Source organism: Chiloscyllium punctatum, chromosome 42 (assembly GCF_047496795.1).
Source record: "Chiloscyllium punctatum isolate Juve2018m chromosome 42, sChiPun1.3, whole genome shotgun sequence".
Lineage (NCBI taxonomy): Eukaryota > Metazoa > Chordata > Chondrichthyes > Orectolobiformes > Hemiscylliidae > Chiloscyllium > Chiloscyllium punctatum.
In genome coordinates this window covers 15,875,423-15,897,116 of record NC_092780.1, presented here as the reverse complement: position 1 = coordinate 15,897,116, position 21,694 = coordinate 15,875,423, and the positions used below count along the sequence as shown (strand labels likewise).

General features: G+C 39.6%; 1 protein-coding gene across 3 annotated transcripts in view; it reads left to right on the top strand.

Annotated features, from left to right (window-relative positions):
* The window catches only part of LOC140465762 (ras-related protein Rab-5C), a 43,991-nt gene that overhangs the window by 3,163 nt on the left and 19,134 nt on the right, over nucleotides 1–21,694 (top strand). The window contains exons 2-3 of one of the 3 annotated variants that reach the window (XM_072561490.1): nucleotides 6,107–6,223; nucleotides 16,395–16,644. In XM_072561490.1, coding sequence (XP_072417591.1) covers nucleotides 16,479–16,644 — 166 coding nt within the window. In that variant the 5' untranslated portion in view covers nucleotides 6,107–6,223; nucleotides 16,395–16,478. Of the gene's footprint in view, nucleotides 1–6,088; nucleotides 6,224–16,394; nucleotides 16,645–21,694 lie in introns of those variants that run through there. The other 2 variants (XM_072561491.1, XM_072561489.1) reach the window with 2 other exon arrangements.

Below are 21,694 nucleotides of genomic sequence, written 5' to 3'. Positions count from 1 at the left end.
TGTCAACTTTGCTCGCCTCCCCACACGCCTATTAGTGATATCTTCTGGGTTTCTTGGGAGTAGTGTTCCTGGTGCAGAGACAGTTATTTTGGTGTTGAAGTTTAGTTGAATGACTGATGGGTGACAAATTGTTCTCTTGGAACTACTGTCTCTTAAAGCACCTCTGGTCATTCTTGCTTTTATTTCTCCATTAATTCTTGGGTCACTTCAGTGGCTCCTGCCATTTTCCTCTTTAAGAGTCTCCTTTGATGTTTTAAATTTTTACTTCCATCAACAGATCTGTCAAATTTTATCAACTTAGATCTTTTTATCATGGAAGACTGTTGATTTTTATGAATGTTTTGGGTGAGTTATAAGGGATCATATTTAAAGAGTTTTGATGTTACAGCTGAAGACCTGATCTTGAATCGTTCATGCTCCCTTCTGATTTGCACACTTGCTTTCATCATGAATTTCTCTTGCATTACTTCAATTTCCCCAACTTTCCTGAGTTTTATAGCTGGATTTAGTCAAGTGGAACGCTTTCATCAGCTGCTGTAGATAGTAGTGGTGTTTGGTTCCTTTGCTTCCATTCACTTTATTATTGACCTTTTTGAGCATCTCTTCTAAAACTCAGTTGGTTAACTTACTAAAGTGGTTTCTTTTTCTATCACTCCTGTTCCACCAGGAAGTGAGCGTGGCCCAGGTATAGCTTGAGGGTAGGGAGGAATGTTTTCTTGTTTCACTGATCTATCCACATCCTAATGCATTCCATCTCTTTCTCTCTCTCTCTCCTCCTTCTCCCCCCCCCCCCCCCCCCCCCAGCAGCAGCAGCACTTTTTTTTTTCCCTCTTGGGTATCATTTATGGTGCTTGCTTCAAGGTTTTATGGATTGATTTTGATAAAGTTCAAAAATTTGCCTAGTCATTGAATGATCAGACTTTCTATAAACTTGATGTATGTAGGATTAAATGCTTGTTACGAGATGTGCATTTTAATGGCATTTGACATAGTTTATATTTGTAAGAAATGTTAAGCAGGAAGGTAGATTCTGCTTGGTGCACACCTGTACCTACAATTGCTATGTCTGCATGATTTGAGAGATGTACTAGTGTTTGTAGCAATTCAGATGGTTAAATTTTCACCCTCCCAGTCTCAGTTTTGGCAAAAGCAGAGTAAACCTCCCTATACTACTGTGTCTCCGATGTTATCCAAGAAGAATCCCTTGTTTGTTTCTCCCAAGCATCTTCCCTGGTCTTAAGTGGAATTTCCATTTGGGGTCCAATTGTGTTTTGGAGCAGGACCACCTAATTGCATTTATAAGGTGCCATTTGCCAACAGATTGATGTTTTCTATCAGTGCAAGGTAGTTTTGAGTTTAAAGAGGCAAGGCTTTGTTTTACGACTGAACTATGAAAATTCTGCAATGCCTTTTAATGCTTGATGGTATTAAAGCATCCTGAAGTACAAATCAATAGATACCAGTAATTCCCCTCTGCCTACCTAACGACTACCTGCACAGTTGAGCATCATCTAGTCTCAGAATGCAAACTGCCAAAGTACAGTTGTATCCTGTTCATCCTTGCAGTTTATAGCAAAAATGGTTGGATTGCAATAGCGTATAAAATTGACACTGTTGTATGCACTTTGGTGCAGCTATAATATGCTAACTGCATACATTTAAGACATACCTAACCTGTTACCATCTCCAAAATGTTTTAAATATTTACATTATGATCTGACTTAAGAGCAGCAATATTTTGCCTAAAAATAAATTCACTAACACCTACAAGTTGGTTTAAGTCTGATCATGATTTTGCTTGTAGTTTCAGTTGTTAATGAAAAACTGAAAGTTCTTAAAGTTCGTGGATCGTACTGAGCAATATCTGACTTTTTTGACGTTGCCCTTCTTTGTTTTTTAAATATAGTCTGATTTAACAACTTGAAGATTCTGACACAGCCTGATCAGTTATGTTCTACATGATTCAGTCACCTGTTAAATATGGTTTCAATCTGTCAGGTCTGATCAAATGGATGGTTTTTTGGTTTGATTTTTAATTGCATCGCTTTTCAAATGTGATAAATGTTCCTCCTCCTTTGTCACCTATGTGCACACTTCCACATACACACATCCTTCAACCAAAAAAGTTTTTTAAAAAAATAAGGAATCTGCTTTTTTAAATGCTAAACTTTATTTTGACTGAAATTAGCAATGGATCTGCAGCATATAGGTAAAATGGTCCAAATTTGGAGGACTGCTTGGTTACATATATTGTAGTGGGTAGCAAGAAACATGTTTAGCAATTTAACCAGTTCTTCAAAAATTGCATGTCCGTGCTTATCAGTGGGCTAGATTTGCAATGCAGACTGATACCAACAGCATGGGTTCAATTCCTGTATCAGTTGAGAGTAACATGAAGGACTCCCCTAAAGCTCCTGTTTGAGTTATTGTAACCAGGTTAAACCACCACTACTTTCTCAAAAAGCAAGCTGCCCTTTGGCCCAGTAGAACTATCATATCTTGGTTTTACCTTTTTAATCTTTGTATGCACATAATGCAGCTCTCTAACAAAAATGTAATTGGGAAAAATGCTGTTGAAGATTCACATTTTTCCAGTATGCAGTAACACTTGAAGCATAGCACATTTTTGCAGTTAAAAATGTTTTCTGCAAGTTGATCTTGCTTATTTCTAGAATTTGGGTCAAATGGGCTTGTAGCTTATTAGTTCTCAGACTGTTAGCTGTAGATGGAAGTTTTCTTTGACATTGTCTCAAAGGAAAAACTGATTCATTATTCTCTGGAAATGCTAATATGCACATCCCCACACTTTTTAAGGAAGTAGCACGAGAAAACAAAGGTTTTTCATTAGCTCTCATTACATGATTGACTTGATGGTTTAAAGAAAGCAAGGCCAGTTGTGTTGAAAGTATTGTTACCTGAAGCACATTCTTAAAGTAGTTTCTTAAGAGCTTGTCTCTGCTTTTCTCTCGCATCGCTTTTCCAAATTTATGGATAACAAACTGAATTAATGGCCTCTGGTTCAGGACAGGCATTATAATTGCAACACTGTTCCAATTGTTGCTAGCTTGATCCCTTTTGGCAATGTGGAATAGAAATGCTGTCAAACTGTGGATCTTGTGACTCATTTATTCTTTCCCAAAAGGGAAATTGGAAATTGAAGTGATCAAAAATATTAATGGCTTAATGATATAGTTCACTGGAATTCTAGTATGCTGTACTGTGGAGGTGGTGTTAGTGTATCTTCAATTGAGTTGTCAGTTTGTAGTTCAAATGGAACTATCAAAAATGCTCACATTTCTGCGTTTGCCAACAGCTGCTTTGAAGGCAACATTCATTGAGTAGGTATTTCATAATCTTTCTATGTGGATGCTGTGGGGCAAATCCAGATGTTCAGTTTATGCAACTTACTGTCATGTAGTTTTTAGTTGCAAAAGAGCAGTGGAGGCATGAAATGCATACTTTGCTTCTAGAGTGGTTCACATTACAGCTCAACATATGGAGGGGAGGGTAAACTCAAAAGCAAAAAACACTTTTGACTACAGACCTCTCCCTCCTTCCCCACCTATTTTTCTCTTTACTTCTATCTGTGTCCCCCTCCATGGCTCTGTTCAGTGGCAAGCCACCTACTAACAATATATACTACCTGAGCTGTTGTCTGCACCAATTTTAGCTTCAAAGCCTGTACGTTTTTGCAGTCCCTTGCATAAACAGCAACCTTGGTTTCTAGCAAAATGTAAACTGAATCCAAAAGGAGAGCAGGCCAGAAATTTGTGGCTTTCCAGGATGTCATATCTATTGAGGGGACAGCCTGTAAATCAGCGAGAGCTATCTTTGTGTTGGCTATTTAAAGTGTAATGTATAACTACTAATCCGCAGTTTGCTTGTTCATTTTGATTTTGCTTGTTGAAGTAAAGGTTATGAAAATGAATGTTAATAAATCACTTCAGTTGGCTGGATTGGTAAGCCCTGTTTTAGATAATGGTCTTTGTGGGGATTGTAATGTATGCAAGAATTAGCACTGGAGTCTGGCAAACACCAGCTGGTCCATTTTGAAACTGTCCTGGTATAACCCCTGTACACTCTGCCCTTGTCCACCAGCTGTGCACTGTCTCAGCAGGTGTCCAGATAAGTCAGGAACTCGTTCTTTGCGCTGTCAATGTGATTAGACTATTTCCAACTACATCTTGCAATCATTCGCAAATTCTTTCAACTCTTGAATGCTAGTGGAAAATGTTTGCATGCATTATACTGTAAATTTAAGATCCCTGACTGATAACAGCAGACAGTTATGATTATACAACTTAGCTTCTCCTCCTCTTCCCTCCACCCCCCCCCCCCCCCTTTCTTCTCTCTCCTCCATTCCCTCCTTTCTCTCTTTCTCCCCCCCGGGCTCTGACCATCTTGAGCACTTTTTAAATAACTGGCCTGCAAAGTTGTAGATAGACTCCTAGCATTTCACAAATTATTTTAATTCATGTTAAATTACTTCAGAAGCTGAAAGTGCAATTTCACTAAGTTGCCCTGATGAGAACCTAAAAACCTCTGCTGTAGTTCGTTATGGGAGAAATCCATTCCGCGTGCAAGTTTGTCTTTTTGCCATTCTCTTCACTCTTCTGTTTTCCCAGCCAGCTATTGTTTTCTATCTTTGCAGAAAGATTGAATTTTAAAGAAACATTTTTATTTTCTTGACCCTGTCCAGCGCACACAAAGGAAGCTTGCTTGGAGCAAATGTGCATTTGGTTAAAATGACAGCAACAATCAAATATTTTCCTTCTCTTCCCCTGCCCCCCCCCCCCATCTGAAAAATGCTCTTGGTTAATTTCTTGAGCTGATTTTAATCTTTCATCTTTTTAGACACAGTCAATACAATACTTCATTAATGTGGAAATGGCACAGTGCAAAAGTCAAACCATCTGTATAAGCATTATTAAGGCCTACTGCTGTTTAAGGAAGCTGGGTCACACTAAATTATTTGCTTTCCTTTGTGTTTTGTAATGTTCCTTAAAGTACAAGCCTCAGCATTTTTTTATATCAGGAATTCAGTAACTTGACCCATGAAAAGCTGGTACTGTGGTGTGAGGAAAAGATGGCATTCAGTTAGTTAGTTTAATGCAGTCAGTAACCTCTACCATGGTCATACTATATCTTTGCACAATTAGTGGTTGAAAAGTTGTGACCTTGTATAGCAACTAATTTTGAATAATGGTGTTTTTGGTTCACTTAATCGTGGTGAAAGCATTCTATTTTCTTGGTCCAATCATTGGGCTGGGGGTTTGGCATCTGGAAGGTTATAGTGGAAACTCTTTTATTCTGGTCATTTTTAAAATTAAAAAATACTCAAAGTCCCTGGATTTGACAATTGTTGCTGTAAATATTTGCATAAATTGTATTGATCAGTTATCCACCCCTGTTAATAGCTACTAAATTCAAGTTTTAACAAGAGGTGAAGGTTTTTGTAAACAAAAGTTATTAAGTCAGAGCAAAGGCAAGTGTCTGGAGTTGGGTTCACAGACAGTGGTTAGCACAGCGCCAGAGACCAGGGTTCAATTCCCATCTCAGGCAATTGTCTGTGTGGAGTTTGCACATTCTCCCAGTGCCTGCATGGGTTTCCTCCCACAGTCCAAAAAAATGTGCAGGTTAGGTGAATTGTCCATGCTAGATTGCTTGTAGTGTTAGGTGAAGGGGTAAATGTAGGGGAATGGGTCTGGGCGGGTTGCTGTTCAGAGGGTCGGTGTGGAATTGTTAGGCTGAAGGACCTGTTTCCACACTGTAAGTAATCTAATCTTTTTTTTAAAAAAACTGATCTCATTGAATGGCAAAACAGTCTAAAGTGGAGTAGTGTTCTTCCATGCTCTGCACACTTTTTTTTCTTGTTTAGTCATTAGTCTTTCCTTGAAAGGATAATTCCACTTCAATTGACTGCTGCATTTATAATGGGTCCAGAAGGGAATGGCTTAGCTAGCCAATTTGATGTTTGCATTGTTTCCTTGCATTTGAAATGCTTGACTGTCATTAGCACTATTGTAAACAGCCTTTTGACTGCAGGTATGGTATCTCACATCTGGCACCCTTGAGACAATTTTGGATTTCCATGCTGTACTTGCAGATTTCAGTTGAACTGTGAGTAGTTTGTTGGATACTCGTTTTGTGAAGTAGAACGTGCACCAAGCCGAGAACAAACAGTTAGTCTGGAACATCGCTGTCAGTGCAGTGGATTGTCCAGGTAAGTTGCATTTTAATTTCACTCGATGGGAATTTTTTGCATGTTTTAGTTTCCAACTTTCAGATAATTGGATTTGAGGTGCTATACCTGTACTATGTTCTCAGGTGTGATCGCATATGTATAGAAGTTGGGTGTTCTTAATGGTAGTCATCAAGTCAATTTGGTACTTGTTTAATCAGTCTTTTGCAGCTTTCACCTTTTCATCCAAATCTACAATTGAGGATCTACTTAATCAGCGCACCCCCCCCCCCCCCCCCCCCCTTAGAATAAACTGTCACTGCTGAAGAGAAATGAACAGTGGATAAACATGCATAGCACAGGAGAGCAAACCTCCTTGGATAAGTGGATAGGAATGCAATATAAATTTAATTTGACCCGAGCATTTGTGGACCATAATTTATGCAAATGATATATAAGTTATTGAAACATTTCTGCAATTGCTGTAACTGCTAAGAATGTATCTTGGATCCTAGTGAATTTATATTTGCTGCTGTTTGCTGTTGAAACTTAAAACTCAAACTTTACCTGAAGCTTCTACATCTAAAGAAATAGAAATAAGTAGGATAAATTCTTAATGTGAGTAGTCTTGACTGTATTACTTAGTGTGTGCTGTTGTGAAGTTTAAACATTGTTTTTCAAGCCTTTCTCGTGGCTTTTTGCTATTCTCTATCTATTATTTCCTCCTTGAAGGTGGAGATTTTTACTGAGGTATCTTTTATAGGCATTGGCGCTCTGGTATCTGACAGTTTTTCACACTTGAGGTGCTGTGCATCTCCAGATTTTTTTCCTTGAAGTGACCCGGAACAACATTGCTGTTCTGAAACTTTATCTACACTTTTTTTTTGTCAGAATTGATAACTTTCCTTATTAATGTCTGCTTTCAATACCACTATTGGTAGCATTCCACTTCCACGTGACCTGATCTTGTGCTGCACAGATCTGGCATTAACTGGGAATTTTTACTGCCTTGTTTCAATACATATCCCCATGGTGATTTTGCACTTTGCAACCAACCATGCTGCTTTGACCTAGTCTGATATGTAAAGTTGCCTTTTCAGCTACCTCCACCCTGAAAATACTGAGTCCAAATTTAGGAGGGTTCTAGTTTTATTTGATCTAGCTGGTGCCAGACTGTGCTGGATGTAGTTTAATATCCCAAAGGAGAGTGAAATTTCACTAGTTTCCCATTGATTTTAAACACCCTAGTGATTCCTAATGTACGTGGCATCTCTGAACAGTTTAGGGCAAAATTGAGCTTGTCTGTTTTACTAATGGAAAATAGCTCATTAGCAACTTGCCTGCTGAAATTTGGACAAGACATCAGGTGTGCCATTAGCTGCAAAACTGCATTCAGTATTTCAGTGCTTGAAGCATGAGGAAAAGGCATTTGGGGATTTCGCCTTGTCACAGCTAGCACCCTTGGCAATTATAGTCAAACCAGTTATTTGTGGAAGAATGGGGTTAATTTTGATTTGATACTGTCTTTATGACTAGACTGAGTTAGGTGATTTTACCATGTTTCAAAGTAACTGGGAATTTTAGAGACTTCCTGCAATGTAACTAAACCATTTTGTTTAAACAGACTAACTCCTGGTTTTTCATTGGCTGGCTGGTGATAATTTGCTCCTTATTTTAATAAGTGAACAATATTTGTATCAACTTAGTGAGCATACTGGAAACAATATAGCCATACAGCTTTTGCTCTTCAAAGGTCCACATTATTGAAGTCCATGTGTTGTTTTTTTGAAAAAACTGCACACTAATGGAGGTTGTGTGCAGACCACAATGTAGGAGTGATGTTGGGAATGGTATTAAGAAACTAGAGATGCACGCAGTAAAGAAAATCTTTGAATGGTTTTTAATCTTTTTTATTATTATTCGCTCGTGGGCTTCACTGGCTAGCCAGCATTCAGTCCCTGATTTGTCCTTGAAGGTGGTGGTGCGTTGCCTTTCAGTTTGGACAGATCAAATTAGGAATGCCATAGAGGAGGAATTCTTGCAATCTGTGCTGGATGGTTTTCCAGATCAAAATAGAGGAACTAATTCAAGAGCAGGCTGTCCAAATTGTACAGGACCAATGAGTAATTAGCAGCCTATTTATTGTGGATCTTGAAGAATGACCATTAAACGAAGGACCCAAGATGGAGAGTTATCAGCAACTCTGTCCTGAATCTAAATAGAAGAAACTAAAATGGTACGAGGTGTGAATTGGCAGCATCAGATTAGAGAATGCTTTTCCACTGTCATCCCTTTAAGTAACAATGGTGAACATGCAAAAAATGCATAGATGAACTGTAGCAGTTGCTTATTACTGACTGGTGCAAAAGTAAAGGTATCTGGAGCATGAGTTAGTATGAGATTGGCCAGGAAAAAACAACCTGAGTGGGAGTAGTTTAGAATTCTGTAAAAGAGGACATAAGGACTGATTAAGAAAGGGAAAATAGAGTACACTAGTAAGATTGTCATCGAGATGTACAGCATGGAACCAGACCATTCGGTCCAACCCGTCCATGCCGACCATATATCTCAACCCAATCTAGTCCCACCTACCAGCACTCGGCCAATATCCCTCCAAACCCTTCCTATTCATATACCCATCCAAATGCCTTTTCAATGTTGTAATTGTACCAGCCTCTTGTGGGGCATATAGAAACTACATAGAAAGGTTTTCATAAGTATGTGAAGACAAATGTGGGTTCCTCATAAAATTGCCAGTATCTGATCATAAAGGGAAACAAAAATGGCTGATCAAGTAGACGGTTTGGTTCTTTGTTCACAGATGTAGATAATGTACCAGAAATGTTGGAGGGGGGAAACAAGGTATAGTAATTGAGGATCTAAAGGAAATCATAATGAGGGAAATTGTGTTGGGAAATTAGTATTAAAGACAATTGAATCCCAAGGCCCTGATAATGCACCTCCCATAGTACGTAAGGAAATGGCCCTGGAGCTAAGAATGCATTGGTCTTCATCTTCCAATATTGTATACACTCAAACTATTCCTTTAGAGTCGAGGTAGCTAATGTAACTCTGTTTAAGAGGAGAGGTGAGAATTATTGATAGTCAGCTTGACTGAAAAAATTGCTAGAGTCCATTTATAAGAATTTGTAGGTGAGCATTTGGAAATCCGTGGCAGGATTGGGCAGAATCCAAATTTGAGAATGTAACGGAAATGAAGGGGAGCCAGTGATGTGGTTTATTTGGGTTTTCAGAAGTGTTTCAATAAGTTCTGCATAAGTGATTTGTGTAAAACTGAAATAGATGGTATTTGGGTTAGTGTATTGCGATGGATAGATATCTGGCTGACAGACATTAGGTAACGCACCTATAAATGTGATGGTTGGAGGGAACAGTCCTAGGACACTAGCTATTCCCACTCCATTTTGTGACTGAGATGTTATATTTTAGTTCCATCTAAAATCTGCAAATGACAAAGATTGGGACAGTGAGCTATGAGGAGGATGCTGAAATGTTTGAGATTTTTGACAAACTAAGTGGACTAGTGTATGGCAGATTTAGTATAATATGGACAAATGTGAGAGTATCCACTTTGGAAACAACAAAAAGCAGGAAGTCAGATTACCTTCACTCAATTTATAGCTAGATGATAATGAACAAGAGACTTTGGTGTTCTCATACACTAGTTACTAAAAGTAAGCAAACAGGTGCAACAAGTGGTATGTTTGCTTCAATAATGAAAAGATAAGTACAGGAGCAGCAATGTCTAGCTTTAATTATCAGTGCCATGGTGAGACCCCACACCTCAGTTTTTGTCCTTTTTTTTTGATAGAAAGATGCTCTTGCTACAGAGAATGCAGTGCAGATTTACCTACCTGATTTTGATTGCTAGGATGGTGGAATTGATGTATCAGCTGGGATTGTATTTTCTGGGAATCTCTGAACATTTTATAGGTTTCTCACAGTATTAAACCATGGCAGGTGCAAGAAGGAATTCCTGATGGTGGGGGAGTCTAAGGATATGGTGCAAAAACCATTTGATACTGAGACCTAGAGATTTCTTCAGTGTTGGGGAGCTTCTGGAATTTGCTATGAGAGCAGTCAAAGTCTAATGTTAACTTTCAAGGAGAATTTGGAAATTGTACTTGGGGCTAAAGGGATGAAAGGATATTGGAAAAGCAGAAACCAGCTATTCAATTCAATGATCTGCTATGATCATCCAGTGGTGGAGCAGGCTGGAAGAGCTGAATGCCTATTTCTTTTGTATGTTTCTAAGACTACAGTTGATGCTGTTGCTAATAATAATTTCCTGGACAGTTATAAGCATCTTGCCTGAACTCCTTTCAGAAAGTGTTTTTTTTGTGTGAGCTTGTGGTAGTTATTTTGTTTGTGGTCTTTTGTAATGACTGTCTCATTGCATGTGCTACATGGCCTGGAAGTGACTGCAATAACTGTATTGGTGACAAACTCAGTTGAGACATTCTGCTGTCTGATCTGCCAGTAGTTTTTAAAACCGCAGGTTAGGCACTCACTTGGAATTCATTGCAGTATCTGCACCAGTGGGTCAGACAGTGTTGTCAATGTGAACATAAATGAAAACACATGTGAATGTTGGAAATCTGAAATAAAAACAAAGGGAAATGTTCTTCAGATGGGATCTGTGAGCAGAACTAAAATAACATTTCAGTAACTTTCTCTTGGAGCTTGTTCAATTATGAAGTGATGGCAATTGTCAGAACTATGCCACTGGAAAGGTTCCAAATGAGAATAACTCATTGTGAAATTTTAGCAGTAAACTCTACAACCTGTCACTGAACCAAGCCTAGGAAGGAGTAAGGTCAAAATCACAGTAACTTATGGTGTGATGTTTAGAATACTGTAAGTGATCTTCCCTAATGATGTAGCCTGGGGATGAATCATTCTGACAGCTTCAACAATTTCAAGCTGCTTCATAAATTATTCCTGAAATAGCAGTGCTGAAGTAAGCATGCTTGAGTCAGTTTCAATTGTTTGGGCGGTTGAGCTGTGCAGGTTCAAATCAAGCAACTTTGCTTCACTAATTGTGAAGTCTGGAGTGTGTAAATCCATCTCAGCTGGAACTGAAGTGGGGGGGGGGGGGGTGAAGAGACAAAAATCAGCATTGCTTTGGACTTCAGAAGAAGAATCTCTAGTAATTTTGTTTTTTTTTCTTGGCTTCTCTAAATGCTTTTGCCTAAATAAGTCGTTGAAACCATAGATAACCTATTATGTACAGCTGACCCATTTCAGTGTAAATGGCAGCATAACCTGCCTGTGATGAAGTCTTAGACTGCTTTTAATGCCATTGTCAGCAGCGGTATCCTGTGTACAAGTGTTCCATACAATTGTACTCGAGGGCCATTTTTAAATGTCAACCCAATTGATAGAAAATTCAGAATGAAATGGTGTTTTGTTGTGTTTGAATGAATGAGATTAAGCAATGATTGTTATAAAGACAACTTGCTGCAGGCAGTACATTATGTCTGACTGTATAAGTTAAACTAAGATCCCAGTTAATCAGTGTGCCATTGTAGTCTGATAGTAACTTCCCCTTTTTGAGGTACAGCGTTTTGTACACTTTTCACACAAACAATTGCATTTCAAGGGCAGATTCTGTAGTTTTTGGGTCTTTAATTTGTGGGTAGGAATGTCTTGCATCTGAACTCTGAAATTCCCTCTTAATCCCCTTGTTTTGCTGCAGCCCTTCCCACTTGAAATCCTGATTTGCAACCTACACCTCTCCAGTCACCAATCGGAGTTTCCTTTCTGCACCAATTGGACTGTTTTGCGACATTTGAAATGAAATACACAAGTATGTTGAAAAGGGTTATCTGACTACAATTTGAAGAGCAGTAAATATAATCAACTTGAATACTGCAAATTCATTACACAATAATGCTTAATTTGCTATCAGTTTTAAAATCTGACACCAGCTGATTCCATTTTCTCTAATCAGGTGGACCACTGGTTTGTAACCATCCAGTATATGCCCAGCCTTTGCCATTAAGGTGAATGACACAAGTTCCAAAGGTGACAGTGTTAAGTTGGAAAAATGGTTAGAGGCTAATATCAGAGGTAGAGACTTTACTGTCAGTGCTCCTTATACAGAAGATCCTTTCCATTACCTCAATGGATCACTGCATGACTGAATATCATGAGGATGCTTCTTTTCTTGTATATTGAGGCAACCATATCATGTAGCAACTGTACATGAGACCTTCTTCAGGCCAGCATTTAATCCCAAATGCTCTACTCCCTGTTAGTGAATAAGCAGAATGGTTTCAGGCTGTGAAACCAAAGAAGATTTTGGCTTTAACCTCACCTACTGGAAAGAGCTGTCCCATGATGGACCCTGCATCACTTGGCTGCAGCTGACTTTGAAAGCTGAACAAGAGCAAGAAGCCTCTAAGGTGTACGATTGACTATATTGTTATATTTTCCTTAGTCTTTACTTCAGGCTGTCTCTTACTGACCCTGCTCTAGCTCTGCCCTCCATTAGTGTTTAACTCCATGGCATGCATTAGCCTCCTTCTAAGGGACAACAAAAATGAAGCTGGTAGATTCACTGACTGACTGAAAACAAAAATGCTGGAGTTCACCAATCGGGCAAGCTAACATTTCGAGTCTAAATGACTACTCAGCTGAGATTCATTCATGGGTTTCAAAAGGGAGTTAGATCATTGAGGAGATTTGCAGAACTAGGGGAAAAGGTGGGTGAGTCAGATTAGCCAAGTTAGTCTGCAGAGAGCCAGAACTGAACAAAGCTTTTGTAAGATTCCATTAAATCACTTGACAGATATGTTACAAATTTGTGCTGTCTTATTGATGCTGGATTCATCATGTTTTTTACAGACTATATCCTCCAGCCCAGGGTTCAGGTATAAAATATGGACTGCTTTCAGAATGTGCGCACATTCAGTATTGAATCATACATATTGTCCTTCAGTTGAGGCATTTGTGAATGGTAGAAGCTTCACCAGTGTTTGAACACACACTCCAGTTCTCTCAGGCCACCCAACTGTTAGTTTGACCAGTTTTATTCAGGAATGTGCAGGGGAGAATAGTTGTTTTGTTGCGAGACAATCTCTCCAATTCAAATACACGCAAAGACTTTGCACTTCATTCTTATTGTAACTGGCATTGGTGACATTACCAACTAATCTGCTTTGGCAGCCATCCAAATTCGATCTGCTACTGTTCACACACTAAACACATCGCTGGTCCATCCCTTTTGGGGTTCACTTTGATTACATGATGCTGACTAATTGTGGCCAGATAATCTAAATTTTGAGATGCAAAGTCTCCCAGGAGTGAGTTGACCATTGTCTCATTATATCAGGCAAACTCCCTATCACTTGTCCCTCTTAATAGATGGGTTAAAGTGTTTTGGTGTTTGTTTTCAGATATCCTAGCAAACATTTGTTCTCCATCTAAAGCCTCCCACTTTTGTTTATTTGGCACTCTGAAAATTTGGTTGTATTTGTTTAAATAAGTGACCTCAATAGAGGCTCTGAATTATTTAAATTTTCCCTTTTATTTTTGAGGAATTTCCTTGAATCTAATCTTTGTCACTCCCCCTTCCAATTGAAGCTTGCCATATTGCAAGTCCACTAAACTGGAGCTACTGTAATTGGATGTCTTGCAATTGTTTACCAGCCTGTCAATTTGGGGACAGAAGTAACTGACAATAAAGTATCATCACAAAATGAAGCAACTCTTTCTCCAGGATCCTAATGTTTCCTGTGAGATTTAGATTAACTTTTTTTTATTTCTTGACAGATCTTTAGAAGTGAATTGTTCAAATTGAATTGGTGCATGGGGTACCATTAACCTATTTAGGATAGAACACTTGAGCTGTAAACTGAAATTGGTATCCTTGCCCTAGCATGTACCTGAACAAAATGTTTATCCTGTAGCAATGACTGCAACTGAGAAATCCAGCTGTACTATGCATAACACTTGCATTTAAAGTGCGCATGTAATTAAAATTGTTCCAGGGGACAATGGTTCATTTCAACCATATAAGTTACTCTGGGAAACTAGTGCATGCAATGTTAACCATCTTGGAATTTGGTTTAAAGTAATTGACACTCCTAAATCTCTGCAGCCTGCAAGAATCTTCAATCTATGACCTTAATATTCTGGTACCCATTTGTCTTTTCGGTGCCCATACTTGCTCAAAATGGAGTGCAAATCAGCCATGTGCAAGTAAATTTTTGAAATGTTCAGTTGCTTCCAAAACCAATCCAACTCCCGACAGTTGCTTTTAAACTATACACAATATTTTACCTGGTCGAATCTTTCAGCAAGTCAGTGTAGATTTCGCTGCTCGTTGGATGCTGCCTGAACTGCTGTGCTCTTCCAGCACCACTAATCCAGTATTTGGTTTTCAGCATCTGCAGTCATTGTTTTTACCTTTTACAGTATGGTGATGTGACTAGTCGATGACTTTTGGGTGCAACTGTGATAATGTATGTAGCAGCTTGAGGAAAACCTATGACCCTACAGTCATTGCAAGCCTATTCAGTGCTTTTCTCAGTGTGAAGTGGGGCAATTTTCATGATTTTGGATAAGTAATAGTAAAGTAGTGCAGATGCTAAAGATCTAAAATGCAAAGTGCTGAAGAAACTCTGGTCTGATTGCATTTGTGGCAAAAGACCAACTTGTTCTGTCTTGAAACTGAAGAGGGGTGGAAAAGTCTTGTCTTGTTTTTACTTAGCGATAAGCATTAATAGTACTATCTATAACCACTAATACCTACTCTTCAACTGTAACACAACTCCCAGTAACAGTCTCTGCTTTATCTTACCCCCACTGTCTCTCAATTTCCTTTACAGCCCTGTTCAGTTCTGAAGTGACTTTCTCACTGTACATGTGCTGCCTGGCCAGCTGAGTTTCTCCATTTTGTTTTTATTGTATGACTTGGGTCTATTTATTTTTGTTCGGAGAGCTATAAATTAGTCAAAAGGCTTCTTTTGCCTTTTGCTGTGACCTGCATTGAGTGCAAAGAAATCTTGTTTGGGTTGATTGAAGAGAAAATGGTTATTTGTTGATTATGTAAGGCTTCTGCCCTGTACAGTCAGTGCTTAATCATTTTTTGTTTTGATAAATTGGGAGTCTAACCAATGGGTTTGACACTTTGTGGCTGTTAGATCATTCTAATTATGCCTGTATTAACCATGACACAGACGTGGTATGTAGTCTTTTTGAGGTCTTTGAAGATTTATCTCTGGATTATAAAGCTTAATTTCAGTTTAATGTAGGTAACATTTAGGCTTGCAAACACGCTACTTCTCAAGTCTGTGTGAATGACCACACCTGCTTTAGGTGCTCGGTTATCCTTTTTCCGCTTTTTTTCTTAAAAGCCCCATCCTCTTGCAATACCCTTCTCCTGTTTCCTAAACAAAATTCCATACCAATGTTTGCCTATATTAGTTTCCCCTGCACCCAGTTGCATTTTATTTCAATGTACACTCCTTGCCTTGCGTGAGCCTCTTATAGATGGCATGTTACATTATTGTGGCTATGCTTTTGTTATGCTCTCCAAATGGTTGTCATTTCTCAACAGATTTCTGCTATCGTGAATAATGACCCAAGTCCAGTCCAAAGAATAATGTCCCTGGTGATCTAGTGTTAATTGGAGCAGTTGTTGGATTTGTTTACCAACTCTGACCACTGTTTTTAATATAAGAATTGTTTGGAAAGTAGAATCTTGAATGAACTGAAGAGCTTACATCTTGTCGCATGGCACTATCAACAGCCTATAAATCAGTTTCAGTCAGATTGAAATTATCCCAGAGTATACTAATCAAAATAGCTTGCATTTATGAGCATGCTATAATCTCTCAACATCTCAATTAGTTTGAAGCATGGTGGAGAGCTAATCTTTGAAATGACAAATAGCAAGTAATAAAAATGTTGGAGAAATTCTAGTCTTGTAGCATATATGGAGAGAGAAACAGTTTGTGTTATGAATCTAATATGACACTTTGGAATTGAAACAGTACTTTTGTTCCTCCCTTCATGACTGTTTTACATTCAGATCTTCATCCTCAATGCATTTTAAATGAGTGGCTAACATTTGGTTTGGACATGTCTGGCTTCATGCTGTGATATTACAATTTGAGATGGTGGAAATATAGCTGACACTTTTCCTATGATGAAAGCTTAACCTGTTTTTGTATGTCTTTTACAGTTCTGAACTTGGTGAGAGTTGCTTGTTTGACACTGCTCCTGCTGTTGCAACTTGGAAAGGTTCTGGGTCTCTGCACTTTAGGCCATGGCGAGTCGGGCAGGCGCGGCTCGATCCAATGGACCAGCCACTGGAAACAAAATCTGTCAGTTTAAGTTGGTTCTCCTGGGCGAGTCAGCAGTCGGGAAATCCAGCCTTGTGTTGCGCTTTGTGAAAGGGCAGTTTCATGAATTCCAGGAAAGCACAATTGGAGGTGAGTGAACATTACTGCAAGGCCCTAGAGTTGTGGAGATGTACAGCACAGCAACAGACCCTTTTGGCCTAACTTCTCCATGTCACCCAGATATCCCAACCTAATCTCGTCCCATTTGCCAGAACTTGGCCCATCTGTCTAAATCTTTCCTGTTTTATATCCAGATGCCTCTTAAATGTTGTAATTGTACCAGCCCCCACCCCCCCCCCCCCCCTCCCCCCACCCCACCCCACTTCCTCTGGCAGTCATTCCATACATGCACCACCCTCTGCGTGAAAAGACTGCCCATTGGTCCCTTTTTATATTTTTGCTCTCACCCTAAATCTATGCCCTTTAGCTCTGAATTCCCCCACCCCATGGGGGAAAAACCTTAGTCTATTTATCCTATCTATGCTCCTCATGATTTTATAAACCTGAGACCACCCTTCAGCCTTCACTCCAAGGAAAACATCCCAGCCTATTCAACCCCTCCCTATAGCTCAAATCCTCCAACTCTGGCAACTTCCTTGTAAATCTTTTCTGAACCCCTTTCAAGTTTCAAAGCATCCTTTCTTTTGGAAAGAGACCAGAATTGAATGCAATATTCCAACACTGGCCTAACCAATGTCCTGTACAGCCGCAACATGACTTCCCAACTCCTGTACTCCATACTCTGACCAATAAAGGAAAGCATACCAAATGCCGCCTTCACGATCCTATCTACCTGGGACTCCACTTTCAAGGACCTGCACTCCAAGGTCTGTTTGTTCAGCAACACTCCCATGGACCTTACCATGAAGTGTATAAGTCCTGCTAAGATTTGCTTTCCCAAAACGCAGCCCCTCTCATTTATCTAAATTAAACTTCGTCTGCCACTCAGCCCATTGGCCCATCTGTTTTAATCTAAGGTAACCCTTGCTGTCCACTACACCTCCAATTTTAATGTCATCTGCAAACTTACTATCTATACCTCCATAGGCTCAAATCCAAATATAAATGACTAAAAGTAGTGGATCCAGCACCAATCCTTGTGGTGCTCTACTGGTAACAAGCCTCCAGTCTGAAAAACAACCCTCCTCCTCCACCACCATGTCTTCTACCTTTTGAGCCAGTTCTGTATCCAAATGGCTAGTCCTCCCTGTATTCAATGAGATCTAACCAGTCTCCCATGGATGACCTTGTTGAACGCCTTACTGGAGTCCATTTAGATCATATCCACTGCTCTGCCCTCATCAATCCTCTTTGTTACTTTTTCGAAAAACTCTCTTCATGAGACACAATTTTCCATGCACAAAGCCATGTTGACTATTCCTAATCAGTCCTTGCCTTTCCGAATCTGCTTTTAGTAAACTATTCAAATTTTGTCTAGTAGACTGTCATGTTCTTAAACCAGGTTTTATGACTCTGGATTTCTGTTGTTTGGAGTAACAAGTCAGTGGTGTGAAACTGCCCATGGGGAAAGTTTTGCTTTAGCCATCCAGTGTGACTCTAAATGTGCACTTCCAGTTTTAATATTGGTATGAAGGTGAAATTGTTTCACATATAGCGTTCATTGTATCCACTGAATAACCACTAACTTCCAGAAGTATTTGGACATAATTTTTTTTTAGAACCCCAAGGACCATCTTGCATTTGAGGTAATTGAATCATAAAATCCCTATAGTGCTATTCTGTCCATCTAGTCTGCACAACTGAGTATCCCACCTATTCCCATAACCCTACGTTTGCCACGGCCAGTCTAGCTAATCTGCACATCTTTGGGCAGAAACCAGAGCATTTGGGAGAAACACAGATGCAGACACAAGTCAACATAAAAGTCTGAGCAAGCACCCAGGACTGGAATCAAACCTAGGTTCCTGGCACTGAGACTGCAGTGCTAACCACTCTGCTACCATTATCATATGGGAATGAGCATTTAACAGTCAAGTGCCAATTTATGGTTGTCTTTAATTTCTTTTGAGCTAACATATGTTTTTACAACTGATTAGGAATGCTTCACATTACAAGTGTGTTGATATTAATGCGCTGAAGATTTTACAGCAAATAACTTCTCAGGTGCTTAATGTACCAAAGGTGATGAATCACTTGCTGACTGGGCCCTAACACCAATTCTTTTCCAGGAGCTATAATTTCACATTGTAGCATTGATATTCTTTAATTTTGGACGTGTAAGTATTAGTTTGTCTTTGGCAGCACACACTTAGACAGTTGCCTAGTTTACTGGGTGGTCTGTTGATTTCTGAGAATAACTGGTGTAGTGATGTTTTTTTTTTGGGAGTTGTCCTGTATCTGATGAATTGTTAAATCAAAGTCCCTTCTGCTTGTTATCTTGTGTTAAAAGCTGTGATCTGTAGTGTTGGGGTGGTATTGAGATGCTCTGACCATTTTCTCCCTCAATTAAAACCATAAAGCAGATTAACTATTAGTTAATCTAACAGATTTGGCTGCACAGTAGTTCGCAAGTTAAATAAATAACTAGGATCCTGAATTTTAAGTGCAATTTTTAGCTATTTTCCCTTACTTCAGCATACTGAATTGCAAATACAGGCAATTATATTTGATTCCAGTCTAGCAGAGTATAGTTTGTGTACTTAACTACTCTGGATTTATCTTTTTTAATTTGATCAGTCACTTAACAATTTTTATGCTGGAGGGATGCCATCCAGCCAACTATCTCTCATTCATTTACCATTCAATCGCGTTGATTTCCTACTATGACAAACTCTAGGCGATGGGTTAAAGGGATGGTAGTTCATGATTTTCTTTTATTCACAGGGCGTGAATCTCTGGGCCAGCTTCAATTTTGTCCATTTCTTGGGTTGCTTTTAGGAATGTGACAGTGAGGTCCCTTTATGAACAACTGTAGTGCAAGTGTACCCAGAATCCTAATGCTGATGGGGTCCAGGGTTGTGATTCCGTGACACTGAAAGAACAGTCATGTATTTAAGTCTGGGTGATCAGCTTGGAGGGAAACATGCAGCTAGTCATATTCCCATATGTCTGCTGCCCTTGTCCTCCTAGATGGCAGTGGTTTTGCAAGGAGCTGAGTCCCTAATTTTTGTAGTGAATCTTGTAGATTGCACTTAACAGTAGTGCATACTATGGTGGGATGAGTAGATGATTCTAGACATGCCATTTTAAGTGGGCTGCTTTGTCTTGATTGTGTAAAACTACTTGTTTTCAGTGAACTTGAGTTTTGAGATCAGAGAGAATATATTTCTGAAAAGCAGGGTAAAAGGGCAGCAGGCAGGAGAGTAGAGTTAAGCAGGATAAGATGAGCCTTCGTGTCAAATGGCAGAATGTACTCGAAGGGTTGAGTTGCCTACTCCCACTCCTAATTTCAATGCTCCTATGTTTGGAGCTGACTTAATTTCAGACAAGTGGGGAATATTCAATCAACCCAATTTTATGCTTTTATAGATGCTACCTACTGGACTGGGTTAGTGTAGTATTGCCAAACCACCTAACCTGCATACCTTTGGTCTGAGGGAGGAAACAGGAGCACCTGGAGCAAACATGCAGAGAACGTGCAAATTCCACACAGTCATCCAGGGTGCAATTCCTAATATTTTACTAACTTCAACTGTTTTGATTGCATCTCTATCCCATTTTCTAGCCTTTAGTGCAATTGTCTCTCTTGCATGCATGTTAATGCCACTTTCTATAATGTTTCTCCTCCGTCAAGAAATCCACTCCAGTGTGGTTATAGGGCTCACGTGATTCATCATCCTAGTTAGAACCTTAAGGTATCCCTTGACCTTTGTACCTTTTTACTCTTCTCTAAATTCAAGGGATGTTGTCTGCCTCTAGCACCATACCATAATCTAGCTAACCTTTCCAGCATCCTCCCTTCTGAAGAAACTGTTCCTTCAACATTCTGGTTCTCTGTTCCATGATACACAGCACTCAATTGCTTGCTCCTATGGGCTCTTCCTGTGGAGGCACAGGGCCTGCACCAATTCTTCACTTCTCATGTTATGGGCCAAGAACACATCTCCAGGTAAAACAGTAATTGTTTATTTGTTAGTGTTTTCTGCTTTATGAAGCAGTCTTTACCTTGGGGAAACAAATGTAATTTGGATGATCATGTTATAAAGCCCTCTATCAGCCAGTAAGGGTAAACTAGAGTTTAGTTATTTGCCATTAAATTCATCCTTTGTCTGTTCTCTCTTAATGTCAGCTATGGTTTAGTTGACAGTATGCTCACCTGAGGTTGAGGGTTCAAGACCCACTCCAGAACTTTAGCAAAAGTTAAGTGGAAGTGGCATTGTTCAGATTGTCTAAGTGCAATGGGATCTTGATCACTTGGGCCAATGAGTTGAATGGTAGATGAGAGTTTAACTTGGATAAATGTGAAGTATTGTGTTCTGGTAAGGCAAACCAGGGCAGGCCCTATGCAATTAATGGTAGGGCCCCAGGGAGTATTGCCAAACAAAGACCATGGCATGCAGGTGCAAAGTTCCTTGAAAGTGGATTTGCAGGTAGACAGTGATTTAAGAAGGCATTTGGCCCACTTGCCTTCATCGGTCAGAACGCTGAGTACAGGAGTTGGGATGTCATGCTGTGTCTGTACAGGACATTGGTGAAGCCACTTTTAGAATATTGTGTACAATTCTGGTCACCTTTTCTACTGGAAGGAAGCTGTTAAACTTGAGAGGATGCAGAAAAGATTTCTCAGGATATTGCTGGGATTGGAGGGCTTGAATTATAAGGAGGGCCTGAATAGGCTGGACTTTACTCCCTGGGCGATCCAAGGCAGAGGTGACTTTATAGAGTTTTATAAACTCGTGAATAGTGTAGATAGATTGAATAGCCAAGGCCTTTTCCCCAGAGTATCCTCTGGGGAGTCCAAATTATTAGATGGCATAGCTTTAAGATGAAAAGAGAAAGATTGAGACCGGAGGAGTAACTTTTAAGCAGAGGGTTGGGGGTGTGTGGAACAAACTGCCAGAGGAAGTGGAGCAGGCTGGTACAAATAACACTTAAAAGGCATCTGGATGGGAACATGAATAGGGAGAGTTTAGATGGATTTGGGCCAAATGCTAGTAAATAAGACTAGGTCAGATTGGGA